Source organism: Gavialis gangeticus, unplaced genomic scaffold (genome assembly GCF_001723915.1).
Source record: "Gavialis gangeticus isolate Ggan-Ray unplaced genomic scaffold, GavGan_comp1, whole genome shotgun sequence".
Lineage (NCBI taxonomy): Eukaryota > Metazoa > Chordata > Crocodylia > Gavialidae > Gavialis > Gavialis gangeticus.
This window is the reverse complement of record NW_017728993.1, coordinates 27,355,099-27,368,474: the sequence shown is the minus strand read 5'-3', so window position 1 is coordinate 27,368,474 and position 13,376 is coordinate 27,355,099. Positions and strand designations below refer to the sequence as shown.

At 43.8% G+C, this 13,376-nt stretch overlaps 1 protein-coding gene across 1 annotated transcript in view; it reads left to right on the top strand.

Moving 5' to 3' along the window:
• The first annotated feature begins 842 nt into the window (after positions 1–842).
• The window catches only part of KDM4A (lysine demethylase 4A), a 37,698-nt gene continuing 25,164 nt past the window's right edge, over positions 843–13,376 (top strand). The window contains exons 1-9 of the mRNA XM_019501452.1: positions 843–1,074; positions 3,032–3,146; positions 4,130–4,323; positions 5,174–5,223; positions 6,188–6,291; positions 7,031–7,168; positions 9,002–9,252; positions 10,389–10,579; positions 11,507–11,883. Coding sequence (XP_019356997.1) covers positions 1,034–1,074; positions 3,032–3,146; positions 4,130–4,323; positions 5,174–5,223; positions 6,188–6,291; positions 7,031–7,168; positions 9,002–9,252; positions 10,389–10,579; positions 11,507–11,883 — 1,461 coding nt within the window. The 5' untranslated portion in view covers positions 843–1,033. The remainder of the gene's footprint in view (positions 1,075–3,031; positions 3,147–4,129; positions 4,324–5,173; positions 5,224–6,187; positions 6,292–7,030; positions 7,169–9,001; positions 9,253–10,388; positions 10,580–11,506; positions 11,884–13,376) is intronic.

Here is a 13,376-nt window from a genome sequence, read left to right as displayed (position 1 = left end):
GGGAGAGTGGGCCTCTGCTCCCAGATGCATGCCCCCTTCGGAGACTGGGGGCGTTTTCTTCTTCACGAATTCGGGACCCCCCCGGGTGTATGTGGTACCCCCCTCTTCATGGACCTCGGCACCCCCTTCTCATGGTCGACTTGGGGCTCCCTTCCCCCGCATGGCCTGAGGGGGCAGGGATCGTGCCCCCTCCCCCTCCTGCCTGCACTGGGGTCACCCCCTTGGGTCCAGACATGAGGCAGCCCTCGAAAAACACCTGTTTGCTTTCCCCTTATTTGTCGAGTACAGAAGGACAGCGACACCGTCGTGCCGTGGCATGGCACTCGGGAAGGCCGCGGCAGGGCAGGACGTCTGTCTTCCTCCAGATTCCCCTCTGCCGTCTCTGGGTTTATCCTGTGGCTAATATTTGCGGGGTGCCCCCTGCCCCCTCCCAGGTGTTGAAAAGTGCAGCTCTCGTAGCAGGGCAGAAATAGCCCTGCGAGGATCCCAACGAACTCCCCCACAAATGCACTAGTTAATCTGTAACCTGTGTCCGCGGTCGCACAGGGCCAGATGTATACTCATTTTAGTCAATAGCACTATTCTTCCATGAGAACTTAATTGCTATGAGGATCATAATGTAGTCCCACTCAGCAGACCCACCGTTACTGAAGATGAAGAGTGGTTGTGGACAGACAGGAGCACAGGACCCTGACTCTGCCATTGATTTATTTATTTATTTTTACAGGCCATAATCCAAAGTCTGACAGTCTAATTGCTTCTGCCGAATGTCTTCCTTGCAGCTGTTGACTGAGCAGTCATTGTTTGTTGTTGTTCTCCCCTCCTCCAAACCCAAAGCTTCTCCAGTGTTTGGTGGCCAAGCTTTCTGACGTTTGCCTTTGTCCCGTGACGCCCCCAGGTAGTTCCCCCAAAGGAGTGGAAGCCACGGCAGTGCTATGATGACATCGACGAGCTGGTCATCCCAGCACCGATCCAGCAGTTGGTCACCGGGCAGTCCGGCCTGTTCACTCAGTACAACATCCAGAAGAAGGCGATGACTGTGCGGGAGTTCCGCAGGACTGCAAACAGCGACAAGTAAGAGAGTTTGTGCTCGCTGCTTATCACGTCGTCTTCGCTCGTGTGGGCTTTGTTTCATGACTTGGCTGAAGCCGGGTCTGTGCTGGGAACTAGTGGATCTGCGTCTCCATGAGGGAGTCTTCCCTTTCGACCTGTTGCGGCAAAGACGTGCAACACTGACGCACCCTTAGCGTATAGTTGGATGCTTCTGAATAGAGGGAACATGTGGGTGGTGTTTATTTTCAGCAGGAATAAAGTCTTTAGAATGACTGCTGAACTTCCCATAATGAGCACATCTGTTGCCCTTATATGTTACATCTACTCTCTTCAGTCACAAATGTAAGACTGCTGTGCTGCTTTTGGTCCTGCAAAGGCTATACAATTGCATTGTGTTCCTCTAGCAGAATTATTTACTGAGGCTTATTAATTAATGTTGTCTAGTTAATTCCTGTTAAACAGGTGTGAATGACCATTTGGTCTAGAGAGCCTATATTACTGATCTTGTGCAAACAGGAGCATTTCGATTCTATGCTAAACAGTGAGAATCAGAAAGTGAAACTGTTTGACTAGTTTCCGTTGTTCAGGGCAGTAGAGAAATACAGATTGTAGATAAGCCAAACGAAAAGCAAACAAGACTTAAACTATTGTCAATTTTCAAAGTAACTTGTTTTTAAAAAATGTATTTCCTTCAACAAAATGAGTTTCAGAATGCCAAAAGGGTAGTGCATGTTGTTTAACCTAATAACATAAGTCAAATTATATACTTCTTGAAAATCTTAACTTTTTCTTGGCGGTACCCTGGGTCTTGATTTTTCAGCAGCATCTGGAGACCTCAGCTGAGATTAGTGTCTTGTTTGTGCATTGCCAGACAGCCTGAACAGATGAGACAAAAAGCAGGAGAGGAAACAAAGGCACAATATTGAAGTGACCTGCCCCAAGTCGTATGGGAGTAGGACATGGGTCTCTTGACGAGCAGAGTAATATACATTGGGTGAAGTCCTAATTGCATACAAGTGATGGGTTCTGAATTAGGCATTACCCTCTCGGGAGAAGAGATTTTGTATCTCATTGTAATAGTTCTGGAAACATCATGTCTATGTGCAGGAACAGTGATTGAAAGGACATTATGAATAATTAGGAAGGGAATTTAAAAAGAAGCAATATTATTATGCCTTAATACTGATTTATGGTGTGCCCACCTCTTCAATATCGTGCAGTTCTGCTCATTCCATAGCAAAAAGTTTATATATAAAAGTGAGAATAGGCACACAGAGACAACAGAGATGATCAGGAGTATGGAGCAGTTTCCGTGTGAGAGACTAAAAAGATTAGAACTTCTCAGTTTGCAAAAGAGGGGCTTAAGGGGATGTACCAGAAGTCTAGAAAGTTGTGAATGGTGTAGAAAAAATGAACAAAAAACTGTTATTAACTAGGTTTTATAACATAAGTAATAGTGATGAAATTATGAGGCAGCAGGTTTGAAACGAACCAGGAAGTATTCTTTCACAATTCATGACTTGTGTTATTTACCCCCACTATATTCTGTGGCAATGATTTCCACAACTAGGTTAAAAAGGGATTAGATAAATGTTATGGAGGCTAGACCCATTGAGACTGTTCAACACAACAGTCAGGGACATCCCTAAACCTATGACTGCTGACACCTGGGAAGGTATGGCAGGGGTGAATCACTTTATATAGGCTGTGTTTCTTGTACTTTTCCCTAGAAGCATCTGCTCTGTGCTGCTGTCAGAAACAGGGTACTGGGCTAGATTGGCTCTTGGTCTGGCCTGCTACGGCAGTTTTTGTCTCTTGATCCCTGTTCCAGTGCCCTAGCCATTAACTAGTATGATAAGCTATTCTTGAGAGAGCCTTCCATCCCCCTTGTCTTAATGCTGGAAGACATTGTCATGCATTCTGTTGTACTGAGTGGCAGAGTTGTTCACTGATGAAGTGAAACTTGATTATGTTTTAGATACTGCACGCCCCGCTATACTGACTTTGAGGACCTTGAGCGGAAATACTGGAAAAACCTCACATTCAATGCCCCTATCTATGGTGCTGATGTTAATGGCACACTCTACGAGAAGGTAAAGAGAAACATTTTCAGTCTTCTGGTAACATAAACTTGTGAGTCTTTCAGTAGGTCTTGTCCCTGGCAGTCAGCTGTCTCTCTTAGGTTTTAATGAAGTTTGTAGCAGACTGCTAGTTTCCAACATCTATTAACTGCAAATTTAGTAACCTATATTTCCGTAACTCATTTATCATTTATCCTAGATAGCCAAAGCAGGCTAAAAAAGGCTCATCGCTCTAGGGCATCTCTGATTACCCAGATTTTAAAACATTATTATGATATAGTTAAACTCCAGGAGCAAAATTCTGTAATGTATAGTTAAAGCATGGAGTTGACTTAATGGTGTTATGTACTGGGGGACACAGGTGAGCCTGAAATATTGGCGTATATGAATATGTACTGTGTTTATATCCACTGGGGTGTACAGTTCTGTGGGACTCCTTTATAGTTGGATAACCTAGTCATTGTGGTGTGTCACTATCAAGCTATAACCTGCTGATGGATAAGCATCAGAACAGAGTGCATAATAATGCAGTTACACTTTGCTTGTTAAGCTGTTAGAATATTGCAGTACTTTAAAAGAGGCTTGGGAGGAAACACGTGACAGTTTTGAATGACTGAAGTCCTCTGCCTGTTGAAGAGAAACAGTGTAGTCAAGGGTAGTACAAGCTTTGCTCACCTGCCCTCAACAGCTTATATTTAGCGGGTAGAGGATTTCAGTTTTATGATGCACTGGCTGATCTCGTGTTCAGTGAGAGGGTGAATTAGTAGGAGTTTAGCAGTCAAGTGTCATGTAAGACTTGAACTTAAAAAAAAAAAAAAACCAAGAAAGAAAGAAGCGACCAGAAAGCTGAAGGTTTTGGACTGGGGAGCAGAAATGAGAGATTGTTCTGTCCCAGAGTGTGGTGTAGCACTAGGCCAGTATATTATAGCTGATATCTTATTTATATGGTTCTGTCCTTGCTGGTTCTTGTGTAAAATGAGCTCCATGTTTTACAGCATGTAGATGAATGGAATATTGGCAGGTTGAACACAATCCTGGATGTAGTGGAGAATGAAAGTGGCATAACCATCGAAGGAGTGAATACCCCTTACCTCTACTTTGGGATGTGGAAAACCTCCTTTGCCTGGCATACTGAGGACATGGACCTCTACAGCATTAATTACCTGCACTTTGGGGAGCCCAAGTCATGGTAAGGTTTCCTAGAACAGCTCCAGAATCTCACTGGAGGGAGTGCCATCAACTATTGGAATCTCTGGCTGGAGGTGTGGAGGGTGGTGGGGGGAAGAAAAAAATGGTGCTGATTAGGAAAGTGCTAGATATTTTTCTCCCTGGCCACTGCTGTTACTTACTGCATGGAGCAAGAGGAGGATTGCACATGGAGTTTTGTGTCTGAGTGTACATAGTGGACTTGGTTCATTGGTTTGAGTGAGTTCTAGAAAGTCAAATTACTGCTCTCCGGGTATAAAGGAAGTACTGCAGCGCTAGGTTGTTAGGGTGGGTAGGACCAAAACACAGAAACCCTACAAGTCCTCTCTCAGAACTGAACACTACATCTGCAGGCAACATGGCAGGCCCAGTAGTTTGTCATGGAGAGTAATGGCTTTTAATCAGCCAGTGCAGTGTAGCTGTGCTTTCTATTAAGACTGACAGGCAGGTGGATCTGGTATGTTGCTGGTTGTAGCTGCATGACTTTTTGGGGCCCAGAGTGTGTAGGTAGGGCAGAGGTTCTCAAACTCTTTTCACAGTATGGATCATATCTTTCTTCGTAGAGAATCATTCCCTCCTACACACTTTTTTTTCTCTGGCATCTTTCAACAATTGGTTGTATGACCATAATATTAGAAACTAGTATTTATAGCTGTGTTCTAATGCAACTTGGCAGCTGGAATTTCTTCACTTCACCTGTGCAATAGTCAAACCTGGGGGGTGGTCTTGCTGGGTTTCTCATATCTGAAGTTGAAGTGGATTTGTTTGTTTCTGTTTAACCTCCAAACTCTTGCTTGCCCCCACCTTTAATTGACTTGCTCTCATGCCTGCAGGTACTCCATCCCTCCAGAACATGGGAAACGGCTGGAGCGACTTGCCAAAGGTAATCTCTGCTTCCCTCTACTCTGGTCCTATGTCCTGCCTCTACCAGACAGCAATATGTTCAAAGCTTTCTTGAGGGAACAGTCTAGCACTCATAACACCACAAATGATAATGTGGGTTGTCTTTCAGTAGTTGATTCCTGGGGGAGGAGCAAGACAGATGTCACTTAACATGCATCTTTTGTATTTATCACTTAAGTAACTAAACATAAGACTATAAAACTGCACTTAGACTGTGACCCAAAGACCAGTCTTTGTTCTGGTTTGTATGTCCCTAGAACAGTGGTGTCCTGATCTCTGTTTAAGGCTAGGCGGTACTGCAGTAATACAAATATCTTTTCATGCTGTTGAATTTTTGCCCATACGCCATGGAGTGATGATTCTCTGATGATGCCTATGATTATGAGTTAGGGTCATTGTTCTTGCTTTCTGACTGAGGCAGTAACAATACTCTTGGTTTTGGGTTCCCAGCAGTACAAAGTGATCATTAAATCTCCGTCATCTGCTCCTCTTTGAAATTACTAAGAAGATGACACGCATTCTTTTTTTGTTGAATTCTGTGAAATGTCTTCAAAGGTGTTTTGGATACATCTACTTGGCTGTACCTTTTCTCCACATATGTAAACTTTATTTGTAAACTTATTTAATTCTCTAAAATAGCAAGTTATCTGTTCATTGCTCTTACTTGAATTTTGTTGAAAGGCAAGGAAAGAATATCTAAGTATCCTCACCCTTTTTAGAAAGGGTAACTGCATGCTACCAGTATTGTACAGAGGCTTGTGGCTATTCTGCTGCTTTTTTCCTGCCTGCCTCTTCCTCATGGTTTGGAATGGGATTGCACTCAAACAGGCCAGGGTTAGAACACTTTGTTTGGGCAGTAACTTTACTGCTAACAAACTGAGGAACTAACTTCCTGGATTTCAACAGAACACTTTAACACTCTCCATATGCTTCTTTTTAAATAGGATTTTTCCCAGGAAGTGCCCAGAGCTGTGAAGCTTTTCTCCGCCACAAGATGACCCTGATCTCTCCATCAATACTGAAGAAATATGGCATCCCCTTTGATAAGGTGAGGGAAGAAAGGCTATGATACTCCTGTGTCACCAATTCAGACGCGTGGTTCTCAATCTCCATAGGGATTTTTAAGGAGGGCTGTGGGAAGGTTGATGGGGGTTAGAGGGGGTGCCTCCTAAATCAAACAGTAAGATTATACTAAAAAATACTCCTTTCATTAGCTGTCATGGTTCAAGGATATGAGAAAAGCAAGGTTTATGAGGTGAAATAACTGTTTCTTTATTGAGTCAATCTGTATAGTTGGGGCAGAAAAAGACCGGACAGGCTGCTCAGACGTCAAGCCCCCTTCATTAAAAAGAAACACAAATGAATTCTTGTGATACATGTGTAGGTAGGATTTCTCTTGCCAAAAAAGTGCTCTTCCTTCCATTGTTGGTCTGTGGAAGTGAGTGCAGATTAAATAAGTGAAGAATGTGTTTTGGAAACTGTTGGGTGTAAGTAATAACGTCCCATCTCAACACTTGACCGTAGTGTTCTTGACTGTAGTGTTTTTGGCTAAAATATGAATTGAAGAATATGAAGCCATTTGCTTGAAAGTGGTGTTCTTTTTCTCCTGATATTTTCCAGCTGCTGCTGGGTCTGTCCAGTATAGTGAGAAAAAAATGTGAACCCCTAAAATTAGCTGGAGGGAGAACTTCAGACTTTTTTGCCTAAGAAAAATACACAGGTGGTTTGTACATCAAATGTAGGGGAATGTGAAAAGCACTAATCCATCCATGTCGGCTGTCTTCCAGGTAACACAGGAGGCTGGAGAATTTATGATAACATTCCCTTATGGTTATCATGCTGGCTTTAATCATGGGTTTAACTGTGCAGAATCTACCAACTTTGCCACTCTTCGGTGGATCGAGTATGGAAAGCAGTCTGTATTAGTAAGTGGTCTTCTGCTCTTCTCTGTTACATATGGAAAAACAGTCCGTTTGACTGACTTTCATATATTTTTGGCACCTTGATACTTCAGCCGCTTTAGAACAAACTGTGGTTCTTACCTAATGTGGGTCTGTACCTTCATACAGTAGCAGCATGAAATGGGCCTAGTGATGTACTGCCCAATTGGTGTACAGGCATCATCTAGGATCTAGGTTAAGAATTTAGAGCATGATTGCATGCCTGCTGTTTTAAGACAGGAGAGATGCTGTTAGACTGTTACTGCTTGGCCCAAGGAGCATCTTAGAGCTCATCTAAACAGCTTTTATACTGGTTTGCTGAGAGATTGCGTTGTCTTACTGAAATAGTCAGATTGGCACTGCCCTCAGTGCAGATGCAACTGTATTGCCAAGAAAGTGCTGCATATCAGTGTAGCTTCCTGCACACCCCGTACAGGGCTAAGATGTGTGAATATGACCAACTTTATCCTAGCATAATTGCATTCATGTCATGGGAAAGGATTGTGGCTTTGGCCATAACAGAAAGGTTAAAGCTGTGCAACTCTTGTGTTCTAGATGAGCTTTTAAGCAGACTGTTGGAAAACTCTTGCTTAAAAATGGCTTCTTTGTAGGCTTGGCTGAATTCAATTTTTATTTTTTAATAATTTTGACAGATAATAGTGTTAGTTTTAAGCATTTGTTTTGATTTTTTTTTATCAATTTTAAAAATAAATTAACATAAAGAATTTCCACCCCTGGGGTGGCAAAAACCCCCCCATGAAAAAGCCAAGAGAACACCCAAACTTATATCTTTTCTATTTGGAGACTTTCTCTCCATGTACCAGTTTCATGAGTAGGCTGCTTTGCCTCCTTTTTTACAGTGTCTTCCCTGTTCTCTGCAGCTGAGTTGTCCCACTGTGGTGTCAGGAGTTCCTCACTGCTATTTTGTCTTCCTCTCCCCACTCCAGTAGGGGTTTTAAGTAGCCTGTTATCTCCCACCTCTGAAGAACCAGTTAATTGCTTAATTGATAAGTCATTACGCCTCGGCTGTTTTCCTCTTTAGCGAGACCTCTGTACTCAGGCCTTTAATTCCCTTCTGTTCTTCCCCTCTCTTCAATTATTAACGACGGAGATATTTTTTTTTATTAGTCTGTGAGTGTGAAGTGAAATCGACCTTTACTAATAAAAATTGAATCCTGCCAAGCCTACGTATTGGGGAAGCACCAGAGCCACTAGGACTAAGTGAACACCCCCTTTTGCGGTACAGTGCTGAAAAATGCAACCTGTCCTTAGTCGTCTACTCTGGGATTTGCTCACTGCTTGGAGCTAGCTAGCCCTGGATGTAATGCTGAGCCAGTCATAGCCAGTGAGCAGAAGCTTAAAGCCGGTCTCTGGGCCTAGTTGTGTCATCCTACAAGCTGCAGAAATTCTCACCTCTGCAATATTAAGACCAGAGGCCCTACAGCAGAAATCCTCCTAATGGGGAATTGTTCTGACAAACTGCCAAGCTAGGGGTTTCACCTTAGATAAGTGGACCCCTGCATGAATAAGCCAGTAGATGTAGATGTTCTGTTCTTGACTAGAAACCTCTCTCTCTTTCTACAGTCAAGATGTGTTTTTGTATTCCATGACTGTGGGCAAGTTGCCTCATCTTTGTGCATAATGATTCTCACATGGGGACAGTGCTTGACCTGTGTGGGCTGTGAGACTCAAAGCTTTCAAGTCTTTGGAAGATATTTTACTTCAGTTGAGTTAGAGCAGTTGATGACAGTAAAGTAGTACTGGATTTAAAAGTAGTATTCTTGGGTAAGTGGCCTTACATATTCTGTGCAACTGCAGTGTTCATGTCGGAAGGACATGGTGAAGATCTCTATGGATGTTTTTGTGAGGAAATACCAACCAGATCGCTACAAGCTCTGGAAAGCTGGGAAAGATGTGACTGTCATTGACCACACTCTTCCAACACCGGAGGCAGCCGAGTTCTTCAAGGGGGATCTCATCCAGAAAATTGAGACTGAAAAGCAGTGCTCTGATGAAATGGAAACAGGGGAGCCATGCAAAGAAGGTGAAGATCTGGAGGAGAAGAAGAGGTAATGTTAAATGAATGGTTGAGCAGGCTAGACGAACACCTTGCTGGGGTCATTTGACCCCAGTACTTTTTCCTGCCATGGCAGGGGGTTGGACTTGATGATCTGCTCAGGTCCCTTCCGACCCTACCAACTATGAACTAAATGCGCGGTGGTGAATGCTTTCCTGTTCACTGATTAGCCTGGGCAGCCTCCTGTGCTCTCATACTTGTTGTTCCAGTTTGGCTTGGTGCATGTCTTAGGGAGAGGGTTCACTCTTGGTAGGAAAGTAGGGCTGGAAGGGACCTCGGGAGGTAGTCTAGCCCAGGCCCCTGCTCAGTACAGGGTCATCACCCAACTAAACCATCCCAGCCAAGTGTCTGTCCAACCTGTTCTTGAACACTTCCAGGGATGGAGATTCTACAGTCTCTCTAGGTAGCCTGTTCCCACCCTCAGAGGCAAAGTTCTTCCTAATCTTCAGCCTAAATTTTCCTCTGCTACAGCTTGAGGCTTCTGCTTAATGAAAATATTAAACAATACCAGTCTCAAAACAGACCACTGGGGAACCACAATGGATACCTTCTCCCAAATAAATATTGACCCATTCAGCTTATTTTGGAGTGTTTGGATCCAGGTGGATGTGCTGTGCCCTGCCTGCCATGCAGCACTGGCTTGGATAGCCATGACTTGCATGGTAGGGATATTGTCAAAGCCTGAGATTGGGCAGGTGTTCTGTATGTTGGAGGCCAGGAGAAATAGCCACTGTATTGGACCTGTGGGAATCCATGGCTAGTGCTAATGCTGGATGTGATATGCATTTCCTATTCATTGCTGCTTAAGAAATCATTGCATCCCCAGAAAGATGGGATGCAAATGCTGGTGTCCCTGGATTTGATTTAAGGGAAGAGGATGTCTTTGGACATTGCCCTCTGTTAATCGTGTATTGTGAGGCTCAGGAAACCCCACTGGTGGTGACTCATTTAGTCTCTGAAAATAGAAATTGTTGTTTTGGAATAGCCAGGGTCCTGTGTAACTTGCAACTTCTAGTTTCTAAAATTCAAGGTATGGGGGTATAAACCTAGCCAGCCGTATTTCAGGTATCAGTTTGATGCCTCATTCAAGTATTTGTGACCAGTAACTTCTGGGTTTGTCTCCTACAGTCTGCCTAAGCACCGCATAGGAACCAAGAGGCACAGGGTCTGTCTTGAGGTGCCCCAGGAGGTGAGTGAGAGCGAGGCTTTCCCCAAGGAGGAGCTCAGCTCTGTGCAGTACGGGATGGAAGTCACAGAGCCTGCTGTGGGACCGAGTAGTCAGCTTGTGCAGCAGGATGAACATGGACTTGCACCTCCAGGTAACTTCCTCTTAAGTTTCTTCCCGGTACGATGGTGGATTATGTTAAAGTTAGGGAGGTTAGAGTCACTGGTATTCAGTCCAGGTTATTTCCCTCTTTAAATAAGAGGTCATTTGTTGGCCTTTTGACAGAGACACGGACTAGTTTATTTGCACCTTGACTAGCAGGTGGGAACAGTGAGAAATGTCACTGTTGTGTGCCCTGGGGTCGTCTTGTTTCAGGAAAGAAGGTCCCTTTTGTAAAAAGCTCAAGTTGCTGCCCTGCGCTGCTTGATGTCACTCCTGCCTCTACAGGTGGGGTATGTGGAGACCACTGCTTGTCTTAATGGTTGAGTTTAGTCCCTTGGTGTCAGTGACTTTTTATTTGAGACAAAAGTGCCAGGATTAGAGACGGGGGAAGAGCCTAGGTATGGTCCTGTTGCATCTGTCCAGATACTTAATGCTGTGTCATGAGAGCTGCTTATTTATAAGGTGCCTTTAAAGGGAACAAGAAGTATTTAACTGAGTAGTTCTTTAAGAAAACTGGTCCTCCTACTTTTCCAGCCTTTCTACTTCCTCTGTCTTTCCCTAGAAACACACTGGAAGCCTCAGCAGCCATCACTGTGTAGCTTCTCACTGATGTTAGACACAAAAGGCAGAGGTGGGGGGAAAGGGCCAGGGTTATGGTTGCCAGTAACACATGTACGTATCTTCTTGTAGGATTCTCCCAGCTTTGCAGCAGGCTTCTAAGCCATGTGTGGACCACCAGGCAAGCTGTCTGAATAATTCAGCTCCTCTCTTCCTGGTTTTGCCTTCTGCATCCCTTCTGCGCTGGCAAGGGACCTCCTGCCTGCGCGTCTTCTCCTTCCTCATGTTGCCTTACATTGACAGGCATAGGGCATTCTCCCAGCTGCTCTGATCTCATGAACACTCTGCACTTTTGTTCCAGATTGTGAGGACTCCTCTGTCAGATTTGAAGAACTGAAAAATGTAAAGTTGGATGAAGAGGAGGAAGAGGAAGAAGAGGAAGAGGAGGAGGCAGCTGCACTGGATCTTTCCATTCCCCACTCTGCAAGTTCCACCTTGGTTCTGTCTGCTGCTAAGCCGAATTCAGCTTTGTACCTTCAGTCCAGCTCCCCAGCGTATTCTGCTTCTTCTGACTCTGAATCAACCAATCTGCTGTCAAGACAAACTGTTCTTGGTCCAGCCAGAGTACTTACTGTTCACAGCTATGCTAAAGGGGATGCCAACGAGGCTGACGAGGAACAGGCTTCAGGGAAGAAAGCCAGTGCTACAGCCAGTATGAGTGAGCATGAACTGGCAGAGGTATGAATGGGAGAAGGTAACAGCTGAATTATGGTGGATGAGCTCAAATTGCAAGCATCCTAGCTCTGATAGTTTAAGCTTTGAATTCCCATGATGTCAGTACGAAAGGTCTCCTTGCCTGAAAATTGCTCCGTTATGTGATCTATCTCACTAGAGCAAACTGTAACTTTAAATTTGGATATCATCCCATACCATCAGTGTTAAAGTACTGTCTCCTTGCAGACTGAATTGAGACTTAGTTCCCTTTTGAGATGTATAATGTTACAAAGGGGCATAGATAGAAGAACACAATGGATTTGTCAGACTTTAAATCTCAAACAATGTTTGAAAAGATCTGTCATGTTGATAAAAGGTGTCTTAGCCCAACAGAGGATAAAGGGTTTAATTAAACCCTCAATCATTCTTGCAGTTTTCACTGCTGGCTTGCATCCTGTATACCAACAGTCATTCTATCTGTTAGAGCTTTTACTGAATGCATGCAGAAGGAAAAGTTAGTGCTTGCAGCAAGAAGGGAATTAGCCTTGTTACCTGTTCATTTAGGAGCCCTGCCTGAAAGTTTTTTCAGGTATTTTACTTGTTTCTTGTGGGGAAGAAGAGAAAGCCAGCTCAGGCCATTTGGTGGGGGTAGTGTGTGCGCTAATCCTAGTTCATCTGAAGTAAAGAAATCTGTCAGTCCCTCCCAAAAGTGATCACAACTTGATTATATTGGTGTGCAAACAAAATCTAGACACTGTATATACTTGATGTTTTTAAAAGCCTGGTTTCACAATGCTGGAAAACGGTTTCAAATTGGGAACACGTCAAATTCTCCTAGCCATTGATTCATATTGTTCTGTTTAAGAGAGTTTTACTGGATGCCCAGAAAACCACAACTGAGAGAGGCTACACTAGTTAAAATCCATCTTGGTTTACTGGGGAAGCAAAAACTACCCCTTTTCTCCCAAACTGGAAGGGGGGATTGTAAATAATGAATATGAACTAGAGGCTGGGGACTAGGAAATAGATACGGAAACTGATAGGAAACACGGAGGAAACTGGCCACCAAAGGTAGGAAAAATGAGAAGTTTCTAGCATATTGGCTAGAAGGTTTGTCCATTTTAGGATGGACAAGCTATTTTTTTTTAATGTAAAACGGCAGAAGTGTTTAATGGGGGTTGGACTAGGCAAATTATTGAGGTCCCTTCCAGCTCCACAACTCTGATTTCTATTAATATTTGTTTGTATAAAGCAAGGGGCAAGTTGTATTCCTGCCATAGGATAATTATTGCTAGATATGGTTCTTAGGAACAGTAGGTATGGTTTTCTTCAAACAGGATTTAATTCTAGGAAGTTTCATAGTCTCATAGTTGGTAGGGTCTTCATAGTTTCTAGGGTCGGAAGGGACCTGAGTAGACCATCAAGTCCAACCCCCTGCCGTAGCAGGAAAGAGTACTGGGGTCAAACGACCCCAGCAAGGTGTACATCTAGCCTCCTCTTAAAGACCCCCAGGGTAG